The 25,734-nt window shown below is 34.3% G+C and overlaps 2 protein-coding genes across 3 annotated transcripts in view; one reads left to right on the forward strand and one right to left on the reverse strand.

Annotated features, from left to right (window-relative positions):
- Window positions 1–252: 252 nt before the first annotated feature.
- Window positions 253–19,546, forward strand: LOC109337203 (UPF0400 protein C337.03-like). Of its 2 annotated transcripts, none has more exons than XM_019574123.1 (8): window positions 253–388; window positions 3,379–3,510; window positions 4,445–4,692; window positions 15,926–16,045; window positions 16,124–16,280; window positions 17,248–17,387; window positions 17,471–17,506; window positions 18,305–19,546. In XM_019574123.1, exons 2-8 carry the CDS (start codon window positions 3,435–3,437, stop codon window positions 19,112–19,114), a joined length of 1,587 nt encoding a protein of 528 aa, XP_019429668.1. In that variant the 5' UTR covers window positions 253–388; window positions 3,379–3,434; the 3' UTR covers window positions 19,115–19,546. The 2 variants fall into 2 exon arrangements, with proteins under 2 accessions (XP_019429668.1, XP_019429669.1); XM_019574124.1 differs by having other exon boundaries at window positions 257–449; window positions 3,381–3,510.
- Window positions 19,547–19,791: 245 nt separating this feature from the next.
- LOC109337204 (ABC transporter I family member 11, chloroplastic) overlaps window positions 19,792–25,734 on the reverse strand; it is a 28,772-nt gene continuing 22,829 nt past the window's right edge. Inside the window, exons 11-12 of the mRNA XM_019574126.1 lie at window positions 20,172–20,178; window positions 19,792–19,813 (exon numbers count right to left, since the gene is read on the reverse strand). The gene's annotated coding sequence lies outside the window, so the exon portion shown is untranslated. The remainder of the gene's footprint in view (window positions 19,814–20,171; window positions 20,179–25,734) is intronic.

A 25,734-nucleotide genomic window follows, 5' to 3' on the forward strand; every position in this document is an offset into this window, starting at 1 on the left:
ATTATTTGCGGGGAAGGATAATTTGGGAAACCTAAAATACAAAAAATATATTAAATATATAATAATAGTATAAAAAATATATTAAATATATATTAATATATTATTCATCATTTGTTTAATGTTGCTTTCTCAAAGATTTAATGATTGAAAAAATGAATAGTAAATAATATAACTATAGTATAAATTTTTTTAAAATTATCGATATAATTTTTCTAAAACAAAAAACAAAAATCCTGACAATAAAACACTCTCCTTTTGCTTCGTCTCTCACAGCACAAGTACACAGAAGCAAAACCCAAACCCAAAGCCAAACACTAAAAACTTAACAAACAACCTCGTCCAGGAAGTTACAATATAAAAAGAACCAAAATTCTGAAACCACTGTTTGGTTCGTTACTCTCTCTTTCTCTCTCTCTAACCTCTCACATTCTTCGCTACTACTCTTATGTATGTTCCTTTCTTTTTCCTTCGATTCTTTTAATTCTTAATTCCATTTTATTTATTTCTCTTATTCTCTTTGTATTTACTCTTATACGTAGCAATTTGGTTTTGTTTTATTGATTGTTATGATTTTTTTTTTCATTTGAATTTTATATACTTTGACAAGTGCTAATTTTTATATGCTTTTTTTCCCATTGTTTAATGGATTATTGAACTGTGAGGATTTTTTTGCTTTTATGCACTTCGTTAGTTTATCTGTTGATGAATTGAACTGTTTTGCTAGAAAATTATGAAACAGTAGGTTTTCTCACTATTTTGAATTCCTCAGGTAATGAGATATAGCAATCCCTAACAAAGTTGTGTGTATGTGTAATTTTTTCTTTTTCTTTATATATATATATATATATATTATATGTTCTATTCATGTGGTTTCTGAATTCTTGTGTTTTGATATGGTTATGAAGCATGGACTGCATGACTTTCAGTGTAAGTCCACAGTCAATAGCTAGGACAGTGCTTAAATGGGAATTATTTTTCACGCTGGAGGAAATGATGTTCGCATAATTGTCATTAATTTATTATTTTACGAAATCGAAAAGCTTTTTACCAAGAAACTTGGTGGACTAAAGTAGAAGATTTGGCTTGCACTTTAGTTAAGCTGGTTGGTCATATGCATTTGATATGTGGTGTTGCTGCATTTACTCGCATTAATTTTTCTGATGTTTTTTCATATGTTTGTTTTCCCTTTATGTGCTTCGGTTGTCGCTTGTGTTTGATGTCATTAATATTGGCAAGAGTGTGCGTGAATTCCACGCGCACCTCCATGTGTATTGATTGTCTGTCCTTTGTGCGTGTCTCGCTGTAACTATTTGGGATGTATCTAATTCCATTTAAATGGAAATATCACCTTTCCTTCCATGAGAGCATTATGACTTGTCACATTATGTATAAAAGTTTTATTTTACATTCTTATAATTAAATCAAGAATTAAGCTTCCAATTAATTAGATATATTAAATAATTTTGTCACGTTAAGGGCTGTTTGCCTAAAAAGTAATTTTTTGCCTAACAAATAGTTGTTTGAATCGCACGACTCACGAATCAAATCACAACGTTAGATACCATTTGGCGAGCTAGTGTGTCATCTCATGTGATGAATTGCAGATGGCTTCAAAGCATGCATGAACATCTCAAATCAGTGTGATTCCGTACTACTGAATCACACGATTAATGATTCACTATTCGAATTGCAAGATTTGATAACATTCGGCATGCCAGCGATTTGTATCTTGTGAAGAATTGCAGATGGCTTTGAATAATGCATGAATTTCTCAAAAGGGTGTAATTCCATATCAACAAATCGTGCGATACACCAATTCTCAAGAAAAAATCGAAGGGACCGAAGGGGCATTACGGAACAAACTCAATTTGGTTGTTCTATCCCTCTAATTCATTCCTCCGAAAAAAGGATTCAAGCAATTACTTTAAAGTTTACTAAGGCCAAGAAGAAGGGGAAGAGGGATGTTATCTGCGAATATTGTACTGTTCTTGACATAGGTTACACATCAAATTTGGCTATTCCCCACAATATGGGGTGGCACATTAAGCATAAACGCATGAAGAAGTTGCCCTGTTTACAGACAGTGTTGAAGATTTTAAGATTGCATTCTTGAAGATCCCGAGGGTATGGACTACAAAAGACAACACTGATGTTACTGAACTCTTCAGAGAGACAGCTGATCTATTGATGACTCACAAAGGAAAGGAGCTATGTACGCCTTTCTCGTGAAGGGGAAGGGGGAATCCTGTGTTATATATATATATATATATATTAATTGACGTGTTTTTGAATTCTGCTATACCTTAGGGTATACAGTTCATGATTTTAAAATTAAAGAAATGATTCTCGATACGATTTACAATTTGACAACTATTCTAATAACTTTGATTGCTTAGGTTTACTCTTTTTTTATATTTTTTATACATATCTTTATAGACTTATCTGGTTAGCTTTCTATAGAAAATTTAATTCTGGTAACATTATTTTGAAAACCAGTTTTTTTCTCGTGTTCTATGTATTTTCTGTTTATTGAAAAGTACATTTTATCCTCATTCAATTCTATACTTGTAACACAATTTATTAATGCCCCTGGTATTTATGCATACAGCTTCTTAAAACATTACTTCTCACGCTCTATTATTTTCTTTATTTGTTAATCCAAAAATTCAGTATTTGGTTTGCCTAAACCCACGTTACTCGTGCTTGCTGTTCTCCTCACGCTACACCTTATAACCACCCTGCACACATGACTCCTTACCCACACAACCTCTTTAACAAACTCATCATTGCATACTCTGCTACAGCCGAATATTCCTAACGGTGTTCAGTCAAGTTCTCCACTTTCCCTTTTTTCCTTCTAGTATAAACAAGCCACTGACGGGCCATTTCCTCTTTATGAGCTTGGTCCACCTCGTCATGTCTAACAGTAATGCTCTGCCTTCAGTTATCAGATTACCTAGAATAGACAGACACTGATGCAATCATGAAAATAGATTACCGTGTTTTGTCTTTAGTAGATTACTTAACTGCTTATAGTCTACACTCTATTGGTATTCAATATATATGAAGGTGATTCTCTATGGGAAAGATACCTCTATTAGTTGGTTATCACACTGTTTTCATGCCTACAAGGGTCCTCAAGTTTATCTCACTCGGATGTTGAAACATGATATTTGAAGTGAATTTTGTGGGGTAATTTGTTTTGAAGGGTTATTTGGCAAATGTGGTCAACCTACATGGTTTTTTAGAACAACTTATGTATATACTTGTGCATCAATCAAAATATATCTGTATTATTTTTTCATCGTTATTTGAATTTACTTTCTGGAGATTGACTTTATCCTAATGTTGGTGTTTCCATTATTTTCTTCACTGCAGAGTTTTGGGAAAGTCGGTGTTGTAACTGATTTGGTGTGCTAGCTCTAATTGGAAAGATGGGTAGCACATTCAATCCACAGATTTTAGTGGAAAAACTGGCCAAGCTGAATGGTTCTCAGACCAGCATTGAGAGTATCCTTCAAGATTTTTTTATGGTCTTACTTTGTATTTTCGTATTTACGTTCATTATTGTACTATTCAAGCAGTTGTTTTATATGTTTCCACTTTGTTGAGTTCATTTAGCTTTGGTTTTACTGACATTGCATGTTCCTCCGAATTTGTGTTTCAATTTATTCGGAAGGAGGAACGTTTGTGTTGTAATGTTGTCAGGGGTGCAATCCTCCTTCAACTGGTTTTCTAAACACCCGCATTTCCTTGTTGATTAGCTTTGGTTTTACTGACATTGCATGTTCCTCCGAATTTGTGTTTCAATTTATTCAGAAGGAGGAACATTTGCGTTGTAATGTTGTCAGGGGTGCAATCCTCCTTCAACTAGTTTTCTAAACACCCGCATTTCCTTCTTGATTAGCTTTGGTTTTACTGACATTGCATGTTCCTCCGAATTTGTGTTTCAATTTATTCGGAAGGAGGAAATTTGCGTTGTAATGTTGTCAGGGGTGCAATCCTCCTTCAACTGGTTTTCTAAACACCCGCATTTCCTTCTTGATTAGCTTTGGTTTTACTGACATTGCATGTTCCTCCGAATTTGTGTTTCAATTTATTCGGAAGGAGGAACATTTGCGTTGTAATGTTGTCAGGGGTGCAATCCTCCTTCAACTGGTTTTCTAAACACCCGCATTTCCTTCTTGATTTACTTGAAATAAGAAATTGTTTAAGAAGCTCTATATTTACTAGTAAACAATGCAATATGATTATTGTTTCATTTTTACTATGTGGTTAGAAATTCTAATTATCCCATTCAGAATTCATCTGCCTATTTGCTTATACAAGCACACTTATACTTTCACACTCACATAGATACACACACATTAGCATGCTTTTGATTTTTCTTAGGGTTTATTTCACATCTTGCTGCTGCTGGTTTTTTATCCTTAATATGGTTAAGCTTTGTCACATTGGTGTATTTTTCATATGAATAAGGCCAAACAAGTTGTTGAAACATGGGCGAGACAATTTCATTGTTCTCCTCGTGAGAAGAGATTGGCATTTCTGTATCTTGCAAATGATATCCTACAGAACAGCCGGAGAAAGGGTTCTGACTTTGTAGGTGAATTCTGGAAGGTTCTTCCTGATGCTCTTCGAGATGTGATTGCAAATGGCGATGAGTTTGCGAGGAATGCTGCACTTCGTCTGGTAATTTAATTATTCGTTTTTTTAAGTATTAAGTTATTAAATGAGATATGCTTGTATATATTATATCTTATGTTTTTTTTGCAAATTAACTAAAGCATTGAGAATTGTGTTGTAAGTTGGATCTGACAAAATGTTCTTAGTTTGTGATTTAAAAGAGACGTATAACTTTGGTTGTTGTGTATACTGGCAAAATTTTCTTTGATGCCTACTTTTATTGAGATATTATCTGTCATATATGATTTTATTTGATTATATAAATGCTTAGTTTCCTTACCTACTCCTAATGTTAGATGATTGGCTATGTTATGATGTATATAAATACATATAGAGACTAGGGCCGGAAACAAGCCGAACCACGTCGAACCAGAGCTCAACACTGTTCAACTCGATAAGGATTTGTTCAGCTCAATAAGGATTTATTCAGCTCGAACTCGACTTGAGTTTGATACGAGTTATTTTTTTAGGTCGAGTTCGACTCGGTTAAATTAACGAATTGTTCGGCTCAGTTCGAATTAGTTCATTTGGAAAATTCAAATTAATTCATTTTACAAAAAAACTGGTTATATATATATAACCTTGTCTATATATTTATACTAATAAATATAAAAAATAATGTACGAGTCACACTAAACATAAAAAATTATATATATATATCGAGGTAACTCATGAATCTAATGAGTCGAACTATATCCAGCTCAAATTCGGCTTGTTTATTTAACGAACTCATTTTCCAGCTCAAGTTCAACTCGATTGGTTCATGAACCAAGTTTATTGAGCTAAATAACGAGTCGAATTTCGAACAAATACCGAGTTTGTTCGGTTCATTGCCAGCCCTAATAGAGACCATCAATGATAATCAAGTTGCTCATTATTCAGTTTCAAGTTGCTAATTATTCCAAAAACTCTAAATGTGATGTTTCTGTTCTGTGTTATGTAATACCTCTTTTGCTCAAAATGATTGAAGCAACCAAAAAGTTCAAATTAAAAGAAAGAAGGAAGGAAAAGTTTAAGAGTTTATTGTTTAAGCTGTTTGGTTTTGATACACTAGTATGATACTGTACTTTGAATGGATACCCAGAAACATGACATTCTAGTATGAACATTCATGTGCAGTGTAAACTTTCACTAGTACTTCTATCTATATATCATTTAGGAAAGGTACGACGTAAAGTCTTTTTGGTCGCTATTATTTTGGCCGAACTTCCCTTACTTTTGCTTGTACTCGGAATCAAGGCAGTTAAAGTCAAAAGGCACCCTGAAGAATCTTAAGTTAAGATGCTAGGCAGGTTTAATGCCTTGAGACAACATGTGTAAAAAAGTGCATGTCTCACTGATGAAAGGCATTAACATTAGAAAAAGAAGACAGTATGCATTGATTTTCATATAAATTAACTTCTCAAGCATGTCATTCATATTTCGTAGTAAAAAATAAATATTATGATGTTGAAAATATTTAGAGCCCTAAGCTGCATGCTCTACTAAGATTTCCCAAAGTATGATAACTAGTTATTCTTTTAACATTCTGAGTTTCTGACTATTTTACACCCTTTAGCATTCCACTTAGCAAGTGAGTTGTCTGGGTCTTTCAGAGATTTTTTTCACTGTCATCTAGAAAGGCATGTTTTTACCTATGATCACCAATTTTGCTCTGTTTTGCTTCTGTGCAAAGCACAAGAGTGGTGGCATACACGGCCAAGCTGTGTTTCTTTGACTTGCACTCCTTGCTCAGCTTTTGACTCTCTTTTCAGTTCAATTGAGCTCCTCTTCTCTCGTAGTTTGATTTCTACCTCTTTTGGATCATTTATCATTGATCCTGCACAAAACACCAAATAACTTATGCTTAACCCGAAGTTCCGAACTAATAGAAAAGATAATAAAAATGGAGTTAAAAGCCCAAAGGAGCTTCGAAATGCATGCAAAACAATAACTAAACATGATACAACTTCACAGACATCATCTATGTATACACCTTGACTTTTTTTTGAGCATACATAGTGTATGTTTAAAGAAGAGAATGTGACCATGTTAACTTTGTATCCCGAGGACACTATTGCTTTTGTGAATCGTCCAATTCATGCACGAGGAGATTGCTTCAACCCTAATCCTATATAAAACCTTTTAGACTTACAAACTTTATTCCTTTCACTATTAGAACCATATCCATTCAGAATCTCCATATAAACCTCTTCCTCAAAAGTCTCAATGGAGAAAGATATTTTTAGTTTAGCATAGTGCAATTCCCAACCATCATCATGCTCATCTCTACTACTAGGGTAAACATCTCATGATAGACACTTCTGTAAGTCCGGGTGTATACTTTTGCAGTATAGTTAGGATTTTAATGTGAGACTGTTACAAAAGGACTACACGATCTCCTCTGACTCTATAACTAACATGTTCCTTATGATTCTCGAAATTGTTTTTGTGATATTCATATATTGTGTCCCGAATAACTACTTTGTCGTACACTTGTTGTGCGTTATTGTGTTTATTGTTGGCCTGTTAGCTGGTGGTATTTGAGTGGCTGTCATACAGCCACATCCTAGGTTTGGAGAAACATTCTTTGGTTGTCCTAAGTTGATAGTGGTTATTTGAAGTAACTCAATTGAAATAATGTGCCCTGTTAGAAAAGCTTAATTGAAGTTTAGAGAGAAGAGAAAGAGAGAAATGAAAACTGAATCAGTTATTATTCAATTGTTGGTTAATGCTGAATAACTGCTCCATATATATAGGAGCTAAAACATAATAAGAAAGAATACAAATGCTAACTATAATGCATAATCAACACTACTCTAATATGCCCCATGAATCCTGAGCCATCCAGACATCTAGGCAGGTTGAGTAGAAAAACCATCAGTAACCCGAAGCTTGTCTATGAGGATAGCAAATATAGAGGAGGAGAGAGCCTTGGTAAGAATATCAGCAACCTGATGATCAGAGGAAACATGCTCAACATGAAGATGTTTGCTGATAACTTTTTTTCGAACCCAAAACAGATCCAACTCAATATGTTTGGTTCTAGAGTGTAGAACCGGATTTTTGGAGAGTAAAACAATGCTCATATTGTCACAATAGATGACAGGAGTAGTAGCCTGAAACTATAACTCATGAAGCATACTTTGAATCCAAAGCATTTCACTAGCAGCAACAGCTAAACTTCTGTACTCAGCCTCAGCAGTTGAACGAGCAACCGACTCTTGCTTTTTAGACCACCAAGAGACAAGATTGGGACCAAGATAAACAGAAGCACCAGATACAAACTTCCGATCATCCGGATCAGCAGCCCAATCCGCATCACAATAAGCATAGAGAGGAAGAGGATGAGACAAGGAAGCAGGTCGTAACAACAAAACATGATGAAGAGTGCCTTTGAGATACCGAAGGATCCTTTTAAGAGCCTTCCAATGTTCCTCTTAAGGTTGAGAGAGAAACTGACACACCTTGCTAATACAATAGGATATCTCAGGCCGAGTAATAGTGACATATTGCAACGCACCAGCAAGAGATCGATATAGCTTTCCATCTTCCAAGAAATTACTACCATGCTTAGTAAGTTTACACCCTGCAACCATGGGCGTAGGTAGACTCTTCAGATCATCCATATGAAACCGCTGAAGCAAGTCTTTAATGTACTTAGACTGAGTAAGAAGAAGAGAACCATTACGATGTTTTTGAATCTCAATCCCCAAAAAGTAGTCCAAGGCACCCAAATCCTTCAAAGCAAAGGCTAAGTTCATCTTATCAATGAGTTGTTTGATAAGGGAAGAAGTACCTATGATAATAATATCATCCACATAACAAAGGAGAAATAGCTTGCAAGTGGATTTGATCATAATAAAGAGAAATGATCACATCTACACTTCCTGAACCCAAAGGATAATAGAGTTCTTGCAAGCTTGTCAAACCATGCTCTCAACACCTACTGAAGATCATAAGTAACCTTGTTCAACTTACACACCAGAGTAGTATCAACAACTCTAAACCCCTCTAGTTGTTGCATGTACACATCCTCCTCCAAGGCTCCATTAAGAAAGGCATTGTTAACATCAATTTTTTGAATATCCCAACCATGAGTTAGAGCTAAAGTAAGAACCACTCTAACTGCGACCGATTTCACCACCAGGAAGAATGTCTCATGATAATCAAAACCACCTCTTTGATGAAACCCTTTAGCCACAAGTCTCGCTTTGTACCTATCAATAGCACCATCAAGATGTTGTTTCACCTTGAACACCCATTTACAGCCAATAGCCTTACGATGTGAGGGAAGAGGAACCAAGGTCCAAGTCTAGTTTTTCATCAAAGCATCAAACTCAGCATCCATGACATACCGCCACTCAGGAATAGACAAGGCTGCCTTGGCAGACTTGGGTTCAATGTAAGCAGTGAAGACACTTGGAGCAGGAAGGTGTCTAGACTAAACATGTTTTAGACCGTGTAAGCAAATGGTGAGAATTATGAGGAGGAATAGACACAGTGTGGGGTACCGAAGGGGAGGAAGAGGATGTAAACACATCTGGAGACAAAGGAGACACACCCTCAGACGACAAGGACAAAACCGTGGGAGAGGAAGTAGTGTCTAGGTTGGATGGGTGTCCTAGCCTAGAATGCCACAAAGAGTACAAAATATCATCTCTGGAGTGTTTATGTGAAGAAACAACAAGATTACAACCAGAACCTATAGAACAACTATCAGTATTAGTAGTGAAGGCAGACTCGGATACAACAAGACGAAGATTGTTGAACACATACAACCCTTCAGGTCCAACAGTCCCTTGTAGAAGAATAGAATTATCAACCTGAGATTTGATAACAGTAGTGAGAATGAAACTCAAAGTAAACAGAATTATCCTTAGCAAACTGACGCACACTGACCAGATTCTTAGTTATAGAAGTATTAGAGAACATGTGTTAAATTGAAACTCAGTTTCAATTAACTTGATAAGAGGAATTAGTTAAAGCTCTAACTGTTTTAACAACTATCTCAAACAGTTAGTAGCTTTGGTTCAGTTACTAGTTATTGCAGTAACTGATTCAATTAGTTAGAGGGGGTGACTTGTTGTTCACAACTTCACATCACCTCCCTTTGCTTCTGGTTTAGTTTATTTTCCCTCTGCTATAAATAGGGATATGCTTTGTACTTTGTAATTCAACAAAATTACATTACAAAATAAAGATTTCTATTAAGAAACTTTTTCTTCAAAAGCTTTTTTCTTTTATCTTTTTACATGATATCATTTGCTTTAATGGCCACTGCCTCATATCATAGTAGTTAAACTCTCGATTTAACTTGTAGGATCAGTAGATTTTACGAGTTTTTAAGAGCTACCGAGTTACGTGCTCACTTTGAATGCGATGTCACCACCGCTAGTGAGATTGTCGGGGAAGATCGTAGGATCGTAAAATCGCCCAAGATCTTACGAGTTTATGTTTTTATGGTAAAAGCCCCAAATTGTAAAATCTCAACCTTCTAAACCCATATAGAAAGAGAAACTCATGTTCACTGTGTTCTTTTCTTTGATAAAATTATGGTCACTCTATCTTCTTTGAACAAAATATGCTTTCTGTAGATGTTTTTTTATTCTCTCTCCTTTTGTTGTGCTCTCTTTTTGCTTTATACATATTGTATACATCTCTCTCTACCTATCCTGCCCATTCCAACCTCCTCTCATCCTATAACAACTAGGTCAAAAGTTGGAATAAATAAATCCATTCTTCCCAGCCTTGCCAATCTATTCCTTGTTCAAACTGAACCCTCAAAGAAGCCGTGCTTGATCCTGTCTGGAAAAGTGCTATGCAAGAGGAGTATAATGCTCTTCTTAAATTGGGAACTTAGTCCTTAGCATAGTAGTTAAACTCGCGAGTTAACTCGTAGGATCGGTAGATCTTACGAGTTTTCAAGAGTTAGCGAGTCACGTGCCCACTTTGAATGCGATGTCACCACTGCTGGTGAGATCGTCGGGGAAGACCGTAGGATCGTGAAATCGGAAAGATCTTACGAGTTACTGTTTTTTTTTTTTTTTGCAAAAGCCCCAAATTGTAAAATCCTAATCTTCTAAACCCGAATAGAAAGGAAACCCATGGCCCAAAATCATTTGACCCACCCAAAACCCTAAATAGCAACATAAAAAATATACCATAGTAGAAATTAATATCCATGTGAAAGAAGTCCAGAACTTTCTCTTATCTTCATCATCAGTAAATTTTCCTTCTTCATCTTCAACATACTTACTGTGTTCTTTGTGAAAATATTATAATTTATCTCTCTTATTTGAACAAAAACCATTAATGAAGATGAAGAAGTCAATGAAGATGATTATCTTGATATGCCCTTGCGTGATTTGATTTATTGATTTAGATATTAGGTTCTAATACTTGTTGGTATTTTTTGCTGCAAACACTTTAGTTGATTGTGTTGACATGTTAGTTTTGCAATTATATGAGACCTAATACTTTAATATGAATATATTTTGATGTTGAAGTTTAAGTTTTATCAAGTGCTACTTGTTAATTTTGTTATTTATAGCAATAGAGAAAGCTGAAGTTTTTATTATCTTGTGTATATGTACATATAAAAAAAATCAATATTTGGTAGGATCTTACGATCCGTGTTACGATCACACGTTTTACGTTTTCATCTACCCCTTCCGATCTTACGTAAGATCTCGATCTTGTCAACTATGGTCCTTAGTTCCTCTACCTCCTCACAAGAAGGCAATTGGGTGCGAATGAGTTTTCAGAATTAAAGAAAATCCTGATGGTTCCATTAATAAATATAAAGCCAGACTTGTGGCCAAGGGCTTTTATCATCAACAAGGTATTGACTATAATGAGACCTACTCACCTGTAGTCAAACCTACTACTATTAGGATACTCCTCACTAGTTGTAACCTATGGGTGGACTATTCAACAACTTGATATAAATGTCTTTCTTAATGATGTTCTACATGAAGAGGTATACATGACTCAACCTACTGGATTTCAGAATGGTGATAACAACATTGTCTGCAAGTTACACAAGGCTATCTATGAACTTAAACAAACCCCTAGACAATGGTTTCAACAACTAAAAGGTACTTTAATTCAGCTGGGATTTCAGAACAGTAAATACGACAATTCATTGTTCATTTCTATCACTAGTACCTATCAAACATTTATCTTAGTTTATGTTGATGACATTATTGTGACTGGATCATCAAGGTCAACAATCTCTCAACTAATTGTTAAGTTTATCTCTCTGCCTTTGCTCTTAAAAAGCTTGGGAACTTGGACTATTTTCTCGGCATTGAGGTTAAACATTTGCCAAATGGATCCTTGTTTCTTTCCCAAACAAAGTATATCAAAGATCTCCTTAGGAAAGCGAAAATGGACTCTGCTAAACCTAGCATAACACCTATGGCCACTACCTGCAAGTTGTCCAAAAATGACTCCAAACTCTTTGACAATCTCACTCTGTTTAGATCAGTAGTTGGAGCACTTCAGTATGCTACAATAACCAGACCTGATCTAACCTATAGTGTTAATAAAGTTTACCAATTTAAGAGTCAGCCCCTTGAACAACACTGGGTTGCAATAAAAAGGATCCTAAGATATTTGCAAGGAACCACTGCTTGGAATTCTTCTTAAGGTTGCTGCAGCTCCCACTCTGCCTATTCATCTCACTACCTTATGTGATGTAGATTGGGCCACAGATCTTGATGATAGGAAGTCTATATTAGAGGCTTGCTTTTTTGTTGGCCCCAATATCATAACTTGGTGGTCAAAGAAACAACAGACAGTTTCCAGATCCAGCACTGAAGCAGAATATAGAAGTTGTGCTTTAGCTTCTCAAGAAATGATTTGGGCTGAGTCTTTATTTTCAGAACTCAAGGATCCTCATTAAGTTCCTCTCATTCTCTGTGACAATTTAAGCACAGTTGCTATGACTCATAATCCTGTTCTCCACAACAGGACCAAGCACATAGAGGCTTTGTAAAGGATAAGATTCAAGCCAAGTCTCTTGTAGTGAAGCATATCCCCTCTGATTTTCAGACAGCTGATGTACTCACCAAGCCTCTGGCTACGACTAGATTTCTAGCTTTAAGGAAACAACTCAGAGTAGTTGACTTAGCCTCTCTAGTCAAACTATCCTCAGTTTCAGGGGGTATATTAGACTATAAGTGTTAAATTGAAACTCAGTTTCAATTAACTTGTTAAGAGAGAATTAGTTAAAACTCTAACTGTTTTAACACCTATCTCAAACAGTTAGTAGCTTTGGTTCAGTTACTGGTTATTGCAGTAACTGATTTAGTTAGTTAGAGGGGGTGACTTGTTCACATCACCTCCTTTGCTTCTGGTTTAGTTTGTTTTCCCTCTGCTATAAATAGGGATATGCTTTGTACTTTTTAATTCAACAAAATTACATTACAAAATAAAGATTTCTGTTAAGAAACTTTTTCCTTAAAATCTTCTTTCTTTTATATTTTTACAAGAAGGGACCAAAATCAGATTATTAAGAGTAAGGGTATGGGTAGGGACACAAGGGGAAGAAAAAGTGGATACACCGATACCTGTTATGGGAACACCAGAACCATTTCCCATATGAATCTGATCTGCTCCAGAAAGATTAGTCTGATGCATAATATTGGAAGCATCATAAGTAATATGATGTGTGGCCCCCAAATCAGGATACCGAAGCTGAGAATTGTAGGCATGTGGCTCTATAACCATTGCACGAGACTATATCCTTGGTCGTGGTTGCTGAGGAAGAGCTCCATAAGAAGGCATGGAGGAGTGCATAGGGGCAGGACCCAAAATCGAAGTCTGAGGATAACCAGGAGGATGCGAGGCAGATGGTTGAGAAAATCCATATTGGGGAGGAACAGAGTGATACGACTGCTGAGAAGGATGTAGACCCACATAGGATGGGGCTGGAGGATGCTGAGCCGAAACAACCTGCTATTGTGTTCCCAAAACCAGATCAAACCTATACCAACACTGGAGGGCCTGATATCCAGGTTTCTAACACCTGACACCACCTCCGCCTCTACCAAACCGAAATCTGCCCCCTCTTCCCTTGCCAAAACCGTGACCTTTACCTCTCCCAAAAAAATGAGGAAACTGAGAGGAAGAGTCAGGGAGTCCATACACATCAACACCCGAATGAACTCCTTGTGGAACAAGAGAATGAGGCATGAATGAACCAGGAACATCATAAGTCTGTTGTGGAACACGTGAAGGAGCCGTTGGACGAGGCTTAACAGACGAATGAGCCACATTCACAGAAAAAGTTTCAGTGACTAGAGGGTGAATCCGCTCTAAGTAAGTCTCATGAGCCATGGTATCTAGAGCTTCTCTTTCCTGGTTTCGCTGTGATTAAGATTGAGATCATGATTCTTTGTTGATTCATTGCAATTTCTCGGATTGAACTTCCGTTGATTTTGCTTGTTCGAATTTCATCATGTTTCTTTGAAGATTCGTCATTGGTTCGTGACCTAGGGTTTCAGTTTGATCTTCTTCTTGCTGTTTGTTGTGGAGTTGTGTTTCGTCACTGATTTTGTTGCCGGAGGTCGTGTTTTCCGTGTCGTTGCTTCTTTTAGCTTCGTTCGTTGATGATTCTCCGTCGTCAGTTGCCTCGTTTTGGTGAGATTGCTTGATTCATGCTCGCTTCTATTCGTCGCGATCTCTGTGTTCTCATCACTGTCGGTTCCTTCGTTTTTTTTGGGTAAGATCTGTTTGGTTCGTGGACGGTATCATCTCTGCTGCGTTACCTAAGACTTCCTTTGATGAGTTGATTTGTTACTTCATCACTATTATAAGTTGATTATGTTTTTAGAGTGAAGTGTTACCTAGATTTTCAATTAATTAGAATTGTTTCTTGCTGAATTTGTTGAGCTGTTGCTGGTTCAGTTTGTTGTTGATTGGTTCACTGATTGTTCAGCCTTTCACCCATGGAGGATTATACGTTTGTGTCATCACCTCGTCCATTGTAGGTTGTTCCTCCTCAGACGGTTTCATTCACTCAGGTGATCTCAGCAAAACTGTGAGAAAAATTACTTTCTGTGGACGCAGTAGGTTGAAGTAGTTATTGCTTCTCATCGTCTTGAATGGTTTGTGGTTAATCCACAAGTGCCTCTGCGATTTTTATCTGAGGAAGATCGAGATGTTGGCCATGTGAATCCTGCATTTCTTCAGTGGGAAGAACATGATCAAAATCTTGTCTTTTGGCTGCTACAATCATTATCTGAGAATGTGCAATCCTGAGTTTTAGGCCTTTGTCATGCATGGCAAATATGGGATGAAGTTCACACATTTTTTGACTCGTTTGATTTGTGCTAGGAGTCAATTGTTGCTCTCGGAACTTCGTACTCTGAAGAAGGGCACTCAAACTATCTCTGAGTTTGTCTCCCACGTCAAGGCTCTTGTTCACTCATTAACTGCCATCAGTGAAGTTATCTCTGGGAGAGAACAAGTTCGGCTAGTGTTGGAGGGTCTTCCTTCTGAATATGAGTCCTTTGTGAGTTCGATAAATAACAGAAGTGAACCGTGTTCGTTTGTTTAGCTTGAATCTTTGCTCATGGCTCTGATACCATGTTAGAAAAGCTTAATTGAAGCTTAGAGGAGAAATGAGAGTGAGAGAAGAAATCAGAGAGATAGAAGAGATAGAAGAGAAAGAGAGAAATAAAAACTAAATTTGTTATTATTCAATTGTTGATTAATGTTGAATAACTTGTCCATATATATAGGAGCTGAAACAGAATAAGAAAGAATACAAAGGCTAACTATAATGCATAATTAACACTACTCTAATTGCCCTTTGCTTCAACTCACTTTACCTTCATTGGTTGATTCATTGATAGTGACCGCAACAACCGTATCATACCGCAAATGTGGTGTGACACTGAATCACAATGATGCAACCACATTGGACTGTATTTGGGCCGCATCGATTTCAAAAATATTTTTTTACTCACAAAATAATTCACACTGCAACGGTTGCAATCCGCATTGCAACGGCCGCAATAACAGCAATCGCGGCAACCGCAACCGTGCCTGCAATTGGACTACAACCGCAATTTAAAACACTGATTCTAGCATTCTTCAATCACTCATAATTGAACGCTGATAAAATATGTAATTTATTTCTTGGTTCAAGTTTCTATTACACTTTAACTGTTTGTAGTAAAATAAATTATGTTAAACAATGCCATTGGTATAAAAATTGGGTTACACAGTCACTTTCTCCTTTATGCAGATTGGTATATGGGAAGACAGAAAGGTTTTCGGTTCACGTGGTCAACTTCTTAAGGAAGAGTTCGTTGGGAGGCATGTGGAAAATAACCGCCGTGATGTGAAACCTATGAACATGAAACTGGTAATAGTTTCTGTAATTTTTTATTCGATTTTGTGCATATACTGTCTTCATCCTGTACTTAATTCTAACCTTTCGCAGAGGCCATCTGCTGGGAATGTGTTGGAGAAAATAGTTTCTGGTTATCGTGTTATTTATGGAGAGCAGACAGATGAAGATGCTGTGTTGAGTAAATGCAGGAATGCTATTATCTGTCTCGAAAAAGCAGATAAGGAAATCGGTCATGATAGTAATTCAGGTGCGATCAACTGCTTATATTTTTTTGCATATCTTAGTAATTGTGAATTTGTGATTCATCCATGAGTGAGTGAGTGTTCTGCCTTGCGTATGAATAACTCGATTCTGGTTTTATTTTATTATTGTATATGTACTACCTGAATGCCGAAAGGTTCATTAGTGTTTTTGGTTTTACTCGAAGTAGCCAACTCAGTTTGGATGCAAAATGCAAATTTGGGTTAACTAATTATTGATGAAATGTAGAGGAAGAGAAAATTCTGTAACACGGATAACTTTTCGACCCTCATTAATCTAGGTAGAGGTCATGACTCATGATATCATTTCTTCATCACAACTACTACCCCTTGAATTATTTTAGAAAATGGTACAAGCTATAAGAAGCTGTCTAAAGTATATAATAAAAAAAAGATGATGGCTAAAATATTTTCAATATCCTTGGTTTCGATATGTAGGATGAAAAAAACGATAAAAGTCGTATCACTCAATAGATGTTAGTAGAGAGAGAAAATAGGCTATGATGCAATTTTCTAGGAAGTTTTTTATCCTACTAGTTGGGTTGACTACATGAATCACGACATGATCGGGGTTTATCAAAAACTACAATTCTGAAAAAGTTAAGAGTTAACCTTTGTTCTGAATCATGTTTTTGGTGATTGATTGCAGCTCGAGCCGGTATCTTTTGTTTAGCTTTCTGTTAAACCACCTATTCATCTCATGCACTTGGTGTATGTGTTGTCATGTTACAACAATAACCAAGCCTTTATCCGATTAGGTAGGGTTAGATACATGGATCAAACAATACCATAATTGTTGTCATGTTAAGTAAAAAAATTCATTAATACAGTTTGTTTAGTTATTGTGTTTGAGTGAGTCGCAATACTTGTTGATATCATTGGCTATGTTAATCATGTTTGATTGAGTCGGAATAGTAGTTGATATCTTTGGCTATATTAATCATCAATGAGTAGGGAACTTCCATGGATCTGCACTAGTGGATGAGCTTGAGGGGCAAAATACTGCACTGAGGGACTGCATTGAACAACTAACTGCAATAGAATCATCAAGAGCTACCCTTGTGTCTCACCTGAGAGAGGCTCTCCGCGATCAGGTTTATTTCGTAACGACTAAATTTTTCTTTGCAAAAGTGCTGACGCCTATATTATGCAACTTTGACATGGTTTTGTTCCTCAGGAAATCAAGCTTGGTCAAATCCGTAGCCAGATTCAGGTTTGGAACTTATCCGAATTCATTCAGTAGTTATATAGTTGCTCTTATTTTCTATATGACTATACTTCATATATATATATATATATATGACATGCCAAAGTCTCATTATTCATTTTAAGCCCAATAACATAAACACTAAAAAAGACCTATCATTTATCTGAAGTTCAATGGTTATAAGTACCTTTTTTCTGAGGAACATTAGTGCTTTATCATCTGGAGAAATAAAGCGAAGAAAATAAAAGACCAGCCTCTGTAGGACAACCGAAAAAAACGAGCCTTGTTTTTCTGCTGTGATTTTCAGCTTCTCTTGTTCCTATATTTATTCTACATTGTGTTCTTTGTTTCAGTTTTATTCATAGAAAAGATGTTCCTATTGGTGGAAGGGTCCTCAATACCTTATGGTTGATAATTGTCAATTTGTTTGTTATAATATCATATTTTTATTTGCACTCATATTTTATTACACTATTGGAAAAACTCTTAACCACCAATGGGTATTAATATACACAGCAATTCGAAGAAATGAAGAATAATAATAACTGTACACATCTTTTCCCATTAAAAGCTAACATATTATTTTCTCAATGTTTTAAACATAGCTGTTGCATTGATCTTATAATTTTTGACCATATCAACAATAATATAATAATTGGATTTTTATTTCGGGTGGATAGCGGTTTTTTTTAAATATCCCTTTTATCAATTTTTTAGTTCAGTCCTATAAGGGTGCTACTGGGGACCAAATAAGAAAAGTATATTCAATTAATCAAAATCTGAGTGTTTGTGTTCTTATTTCAGGCTGCACGTGTTCAGTCAGAACAGGCTAATAATACCTGTCGACAACTACTGAATGGCAACAATGTTCAGTCCTTGGTCGAACAGGGCTCGAAGGAAATTCAAACCTCCATGGCATCTGGAGGTTTTATTTCTGATGATAGGGAGCAATCAGCTCCATTGATGTACACACCGCAAGCGTCGTTTCCTCAAAAACCTGGACATGTCGAGGAAAATACACGCAAGTCTGCAGCTGCTGCAGTGGCAGCGAAACTGACTGCTTCAACTTCGTCTGCCCAGATGCTGTCTTACGTGCTATCCTCCCTGGCATCTGAAGGTGTTATCGGCAATCCGATAAACGAGTCTTCCAGTGATTATCATTCCGAGAAGAGGCTTAAGCTTGAAAATGATCAGTCATCTTATATACCATCTCCGAATCCTCAACAACAACCGCTTCCTCTCTTTTCACTTCCTGAATCTGTTCAACATAACGGATCTTCTACCAACCAGCAATTTTCTCCCAATGAACTGCCACCACCACCACCACCACCACCGTCATCATCACCTCCTCCATTGCCACCACCACCACCAATGCCGCAGTACTCACTGCCGCAGTTCATGCAGACTGCTGGGTCATTTAACAGTATGACATACAGCTATGGCGTGGCACAACAGCCAGCAATGCAAGCCTATCTACCGGTCGGATCTTCACTGAATGCTGCCTCCCCTTTTGCTCCTGCTCCAATGAGTGCATATCAGGGTTTTCAGGGTTCAGATGGAAACTACTATAACCAGCCCTCATCAATGCCTATGGCCCCAATCTCCCGACAGTAAAATTCCTGCTCCTAGAGCCTGCTTGAAGGTAAGGAAAAGCCTTTGTGCCTCCTTAACACCATAACATTGCTATTGGAATCTGATTCTTGCTTCAATCAGATGTGCACATAGTATATGTTCTGTAACCTCTGTAGTTTATTATATGGTATCGATTTCCGGGAGTTAAATTATATTTTATTCGCGGTACATCGAGGATAAGGGTTTTACTTGAGGAAGTTATTTACCCTTTGATGTTTCTAAAACTTAGTTGATATTGGGGTATAGATGTGTTAAAACCAGCTTGCATATCTTCCAATAACTTGCATGTTCTCTGCAGGTGGATAGTGTACAGACCAGTTCTTATGTGGTTGTATTTTATGGATTTATATGTTGTGTTTTATTATAAACTTTGTACTGTGGATCTGGTTAATTAAAAACTGTTTTTTAGTTAGAGATGACAAAATTTGTTGAAGTATTTATGTTTAATTTATTTTAGTTGGGATATCTTTTGTGAATTGCTTTACTAGTTGTGTTTCGGTTTTCAGGAGCATAAGATATGTATCATAAGAGTCACTTGATGTGTTTGCTTAGAAAAAATGACACACTTTTGTGATATCTTATATATGTTCCTAGGCCGATCCTAAATGTTGATGAAATCATTTTTTTGAACCCGAATCTGACCTTTGAACCGAAGCTAACCCGACCATAAATGTTGATTGAGTCGGTCTTTGAATCTGAAACTGACCCTAGACTAATTAAATACAATATATATTCACTTTAGATAAAACCTTTTCAATATTGCTTATTATTATGAATATGTAACTTGATATATAAAATTATATATGTATATATAGAATTAATCATGTATATATATGATGAAAAAAGTTAGAGAATCAATGATACTTTCGATAAAAAAAGGTGTCATTGTTTTGTACATAATTGAATAAAAATGGATACAAACATGATGAGTGAGCGACCATGTGATTGAACGGGTTGAGTCATGTTTGCCCCCCATCTGACCCTAAATATCGACTGACTCTAATTTTTGAATTCGAACATTACCCTAAATATTGACTAGGTCTAATTTTTGAATTCGAACTTATCATAGACCCAACTTTATTCAAGTCCCATTATTATTTGATGCCAAGTCTTGCTCATCTAGACGTAAGGAACAATTACAACTAACTGGAATAGTGTTTTGTTAATAGAAAAAATCATAGGGACATTTATTGGTTTTATAATCTTAGTTTGAAATATTGTCAAATTTGTGAAATAGTTATTGGTGCTCCATTTGGATGTAATATTGTGCCAAAATTGCTATTGCTAGTGTCAATGAAGGGATAGGAACTTCTCCTGCAACATCTTGTATAATCAATTTTGTACATCAAGTTTGACACGAAACATTGTCATCTTCCTTTTGAGGAAATAAAAAGGGAAGATAACATATCTAATCTTGTTCATTCCCTAGTGTTTGATGTCCCCCTTTGATATACACATAACATTATTAATATATGATATGTGGCACAATGCTCACCCAACCAATTCAGTATTAATTTTTTGAGTAAAGACTTACTTTGGATATACATGAAATAGTATCCTATTGTAATTTTTTTTTATACTACCAAAATGTATTTTTATTTTTTTGGATAAGGAGCTAATCTCTTAACTATCTGTCTTAATAAGTGTCGCTCCTAAGAATCGAATCCTTGACTTTTTAATTATCATGAGGATTTAGCGGGACCTAACACGACAAGACCAACGTCTTATTGGTACGTAGTGTAATTTATGAAAACATACAAATTAAAATGTAAATGTATTAGTTACAGAGATAAACTAAAAAACAACACATGGGCTTTATTTACAGAAGTGTGTTTATGTAGATTAGTTCCAAAAGTGATGAACTCAAAGTTTATTAAGAAGATTAGTTACTTCACACAGATGAGTCCAAAATAAAATTATATATAGTTTAGATAAATATTAAGAAAATTAGTTAGATAGGCAAAATCTGACATCTTCCACAAACTTTATATTTTTTCTAAAGGATAAACAAAAAATATTTTTGTAATGATAACTCACCATAGGCATCTAATATTCGAGAAATCAGAATAAGCTTAGTATTAATATTGGAGTTGCAAGTATAACGATAGAATAAAGAAATTATGCAAAATTGTTTAATACGTATACATTGATCTTGTAAGTGTTTTTTATATTGTGAACAAATTATTTATCATTGATTTATTAACCATCATTGACTCTTAAATAAAAGTAATATAAATTAATGGATGATGTACAACAAATCATTCATCATTCATTTATTGACGATCAGTGTACAAATTTTAAACTTTTATCCCAAACAAGTAACTAAAGCTGAAATCCTTCAATCCTTCGTTATCATACGGTATAGGTATATTAATCTAATAAAAATATTAATAAGTTGATCACACAAAAATTAGATAGAAAAATATAGGCAATGACAATGTAAAAGTTTGATATAGTGTTAGTTCATTATTCATTGTTCATTTTTAGTTGTTATAGACTTTTCAATAAAAGTAATATAAACGAATGATAAATAATATATTGATGGTGTATAAATCTTTACACTGACATTGTATAGATATTACACTAAAAAATTAATAAGCACATGTTTTTAATTTGATTCAGTCGGTGTTATTTGGTTTGTACCTCTTCATGTCCCTTAGTCTTACTTTTTTGCTACTACTAATGATATTTCTTCACAATTTTAAATAAGGAATTAATTCATTTTAGGGTTTGTGATCCTCTCTTATTGGGTTCGATTTTGAACTATTATTAATCGGCAACAAATGTGTGTATAAAAGAAATGGATTTACTTACTTCAAGAGTGAGTTTATAAAACTTACTACACATCTTAACTATTGGAAAATCTAATGAATTGAATTAGTAAGTAGTTATAAACCATTAGATTTTCTAAAAATTAATAGTTAAGATGTGAAGTTTAAAAAACTTATTTTAAAGTAATGAATGCCTCTATATATAAAATAGATATTTATTAGTATTAGTGCTTATAGGTATATTCTATTATACAATCAAATCTATGTATAGAACATACTTTTTAAAATGAATCTCATTTGAACTCAATCTAATTGGAGGGTGCTAACCCAAAATACAATCACCTCACAATCATAGAACTATGTAAAGTACCATAAGTGATGAACTCAAATTTGATCAAGTAAATTAGTTGCAACACAAAAAATGAATGTGAAAAATGAAAGCATTTCTCTTATCTTGTATTTTTTTTTAATTAACAATTTCTATAAAATTTAAATTACTTTGAGAAGGAATACCTAAATTAATTCTTTGATTTTTGCTAACTTTTGTTTTTTTGTTTCCCACATGTATCCTCGCACTGGAGACAATTCTGTCCTAGCCGGGAACATCCACATGTATGTGAGGCTAATCTCCCAACGAGTATTTTTTTCATTCACAAGACTCGAGCTTGAGATCATACTTAAGGGAAATCAAACATGTACCACTTGAACCAACACTCGTTGGTTGCTGACTTTTGTTTGTAATATAAAATTTAATTACTTTCTTTTAATAGCATTTTTACTTTGATTGTTTATAAATTCATTTGATAATGACAATGTCTAATGTAGTTTTATTTAATTATCCAATCAATGGATAAATATGATTTACATAGTTCACCCAAATATTGAATACAGACATTTTTTTGGTGACTATAAGTCAACAATAAATGATCAATAAAACAATGCTAATATCAAACTTCTAATATGTTATTTCATACACACAATCTATAATATTAGATCTGCTGAACAGTCTAAATTGAGAGTAGAGCCTGATTATTTTATGGTTCTCACATAAAATTAAAATAGTTTGTCATAAGTAGTGTAAGACTCTGCTAAATTCTCAAAATAACTAAAAGGTTAAAGGTTACGAGTTTAATTTGAAAGTGACACTTCTTGAGAGAGTCTGCCACACCCGAAAGAGATTAGTTTCTTATCCATGATAAGTTGTTTGGTGGTTACCCTTTTTAATTTAAATTATTAAATAGCAATAATTGCATACAACACCATATTTCGATCGCTAAAAGCAAAACCGTAATATCAATTAAAAATGTTGTGAAGTTAATTTTGCCATCAATTAATTACTCGAGTGTTAATATTTCATTACTTTTACATAGTATATATAATTATATAATGCTTTTTCTTTTGAGATACAAAGTGAGACTCTCCTTCATTAATGGAGACATAAATATTATATACAAATAAAGAAAAAATAACATACATTAATATTTATATCTTTATTATTTAAAATGATATTACACTTTTATCTTTAAAATACAAAGGAAAAAATTAATCGTCTCTCCATTTTTTCATAGAATTCTCACTCTGAGATAATATATAATGAGCCTTAACTATAACATACTAATTACAAGTAGAGGAAATAAACCAATATGAATGACATTTGCTGCAAAGTATTCCTCATTTTAACACATAAATTTGGCACAATTTTTTACCCAAATTCAGCTAAATATATGTCCTAAAATTTAAGATAATTGCAACCATATATATAGTTGTATTTGTATTATTACAAAGATCACGTCATAGATTAGACTTGCAAATAATAAAGAAAACTTCGTCTTTATGAACCTAATAAATGGTGGTACATGTTTTGCATTTATTTGTATTCTTAGCGCTATCAACGTTTAATATAGAATAAATTACACTTACATTCATTGAATTTTAGTGAAATTATATAAATTATCTCTATATGTTTTGTCCATACACAAGTCATTCATAGTTTTGGACATACATTAGACTAACTACCACTGCATGAGATGCAAATGTATTTTTTTAAATAAAAACGTGTGATGAATATAATTAAATTAAACAAAATATTGTATTTTGTATAGGCAAGTCCAAATAGTATAAGAGGCAATACGTCTTCACTATTTTTGGTTCATTACAAAAAATAAGACTTATTTAAACAACTTCTAAGAATTATAAATATATTTTGTAATAAATCAAAAAATAATAAAGAGTGAGTCTTATACTATTTGAATTTGTCTACATAATATACAATATTTTGTTTAACTTAATTACACTCATTGCACATAATTACACTTTTATATCTCTGACAAGGATAGTTCGTATAATGTACAGGGTGGGTTATGTAAGAACAAAATATGGAAGAGTAGTTTGTGTAATTTTACTAAAATGTGAATATACTTGAATCCGTGACCAAGGAGTGTGAATACAAATTGCATTCGATGATTCAAATGTATTAGAATCAATATTGTGAAACCCGAACCGGACATCAAACCGAAAGATGTCCCGTATTAGGTTTAACCAGTTTAAACGGTTAAATCGTACGGTCGGATCGGATGATTTCATATATAATTTATCATTTTTATATATAAATATATAGTTATGTATCAATTCAAAATTTTATAATTAATATTTATGTGTAGTAATTATACTGAAATAATATATTTACATCCTTTTATGGACATTAGAGTAATGTTTTATTTTTTAAAAAATTTAAGTGAACCGTCTGGTTCAATTCCCGAGTTATTCCGATTCAACCGGGTTTAATGTATTCGGACCGGAATTTCTCCGGTTTAAAGCGGTCAAACTCTCATTCGGTTAAAACTACAAATCAGAACCGTTTTCAAGTCCGATCAGTGGTCAAATCGGTCGATTACTCCATCCAATCTGATTATCACAACACTTATTAGAATATGAAAATTTTACGGTCATGAATGCAATTTTTATATACGATATAAAAAATATTAATCATAAGGATTTTGTATCCAATTGTTTTTTGGGTTTGCATGCACACACCCTCAAATACGACTAGCTCAGCCCTTACCTTTAAAGCTGCATTTAATACTACAAAAATCTACTATTCAGAGAAGATCTTTTGTTCTAAATTTTTTATATTTTCATGTTCTTAACTAATGAAACTTTATAAAATAATATTAAAATATTATTTTTTATTTTAATTGAATGAAATTTTCTAATTAGAGTATAATATATATATAAAGGTTCCTTCAATAATATACAATTAGTTAAATCTATAAGATACTACTTAATTAAAAGTAAAAAAAAATAGCCCACAGGAGTAAACAAGGTGTTATCATAATTAAAATCTTTATGTAAGGCATACAAGTTTGGGAAATATTTTTGCCAAGTTCATACAAATATGACCTACAATATAAGATGATAGAAACATTGATAGAGTTATTTCTAAATTATAAATATGAGTAAGTCACAAAATACTGAGGGAGCTTTATCATTGTTCATAGCCAATGTCCATCAATGAGTGCATTGAAATTAATGGGGTATAAGCGATTCCGGTTTAAATCACGAATTGAACACAATGAAATCAAACTAAACCGTAAAATGTGATTCGATTTGGTTTCGCGGTTTAGTTTATGGTTTTATAAATTTAGGAATTGTTGGAATCGAACTCAACTGCATATTAAAGAAATAGATACTAATAAATGATGTTTTATTGTTATTTAAATTTTTCAATCAATTTTGTTGCTTAAATTATTAATTTTGTTGTTTACATGTGTTACTAATTGTGAATTGTAAAATTATATATGTAACTATTATATATTTTACTAATTGATATAT

Source organism: Lupinus angustifolius, unplaced genomic scaffold, assembly GCF_001865875.1.
Source record: "Lupinus angustifolius cultivar Tanjil unplaced genomic scaffold, LupAngTanjil_v1.0 Scaffold_2_268, whole genome shotgun sequence".
In the NCBI taxonomy this organism is placed as follows: domain Eukaryota; kingdom Viridiplantae; phylum Streptophyta; class Magnoliopsida; order Fabales; family Fabaceae; genus Lupinus; species Lupinus angustifolius.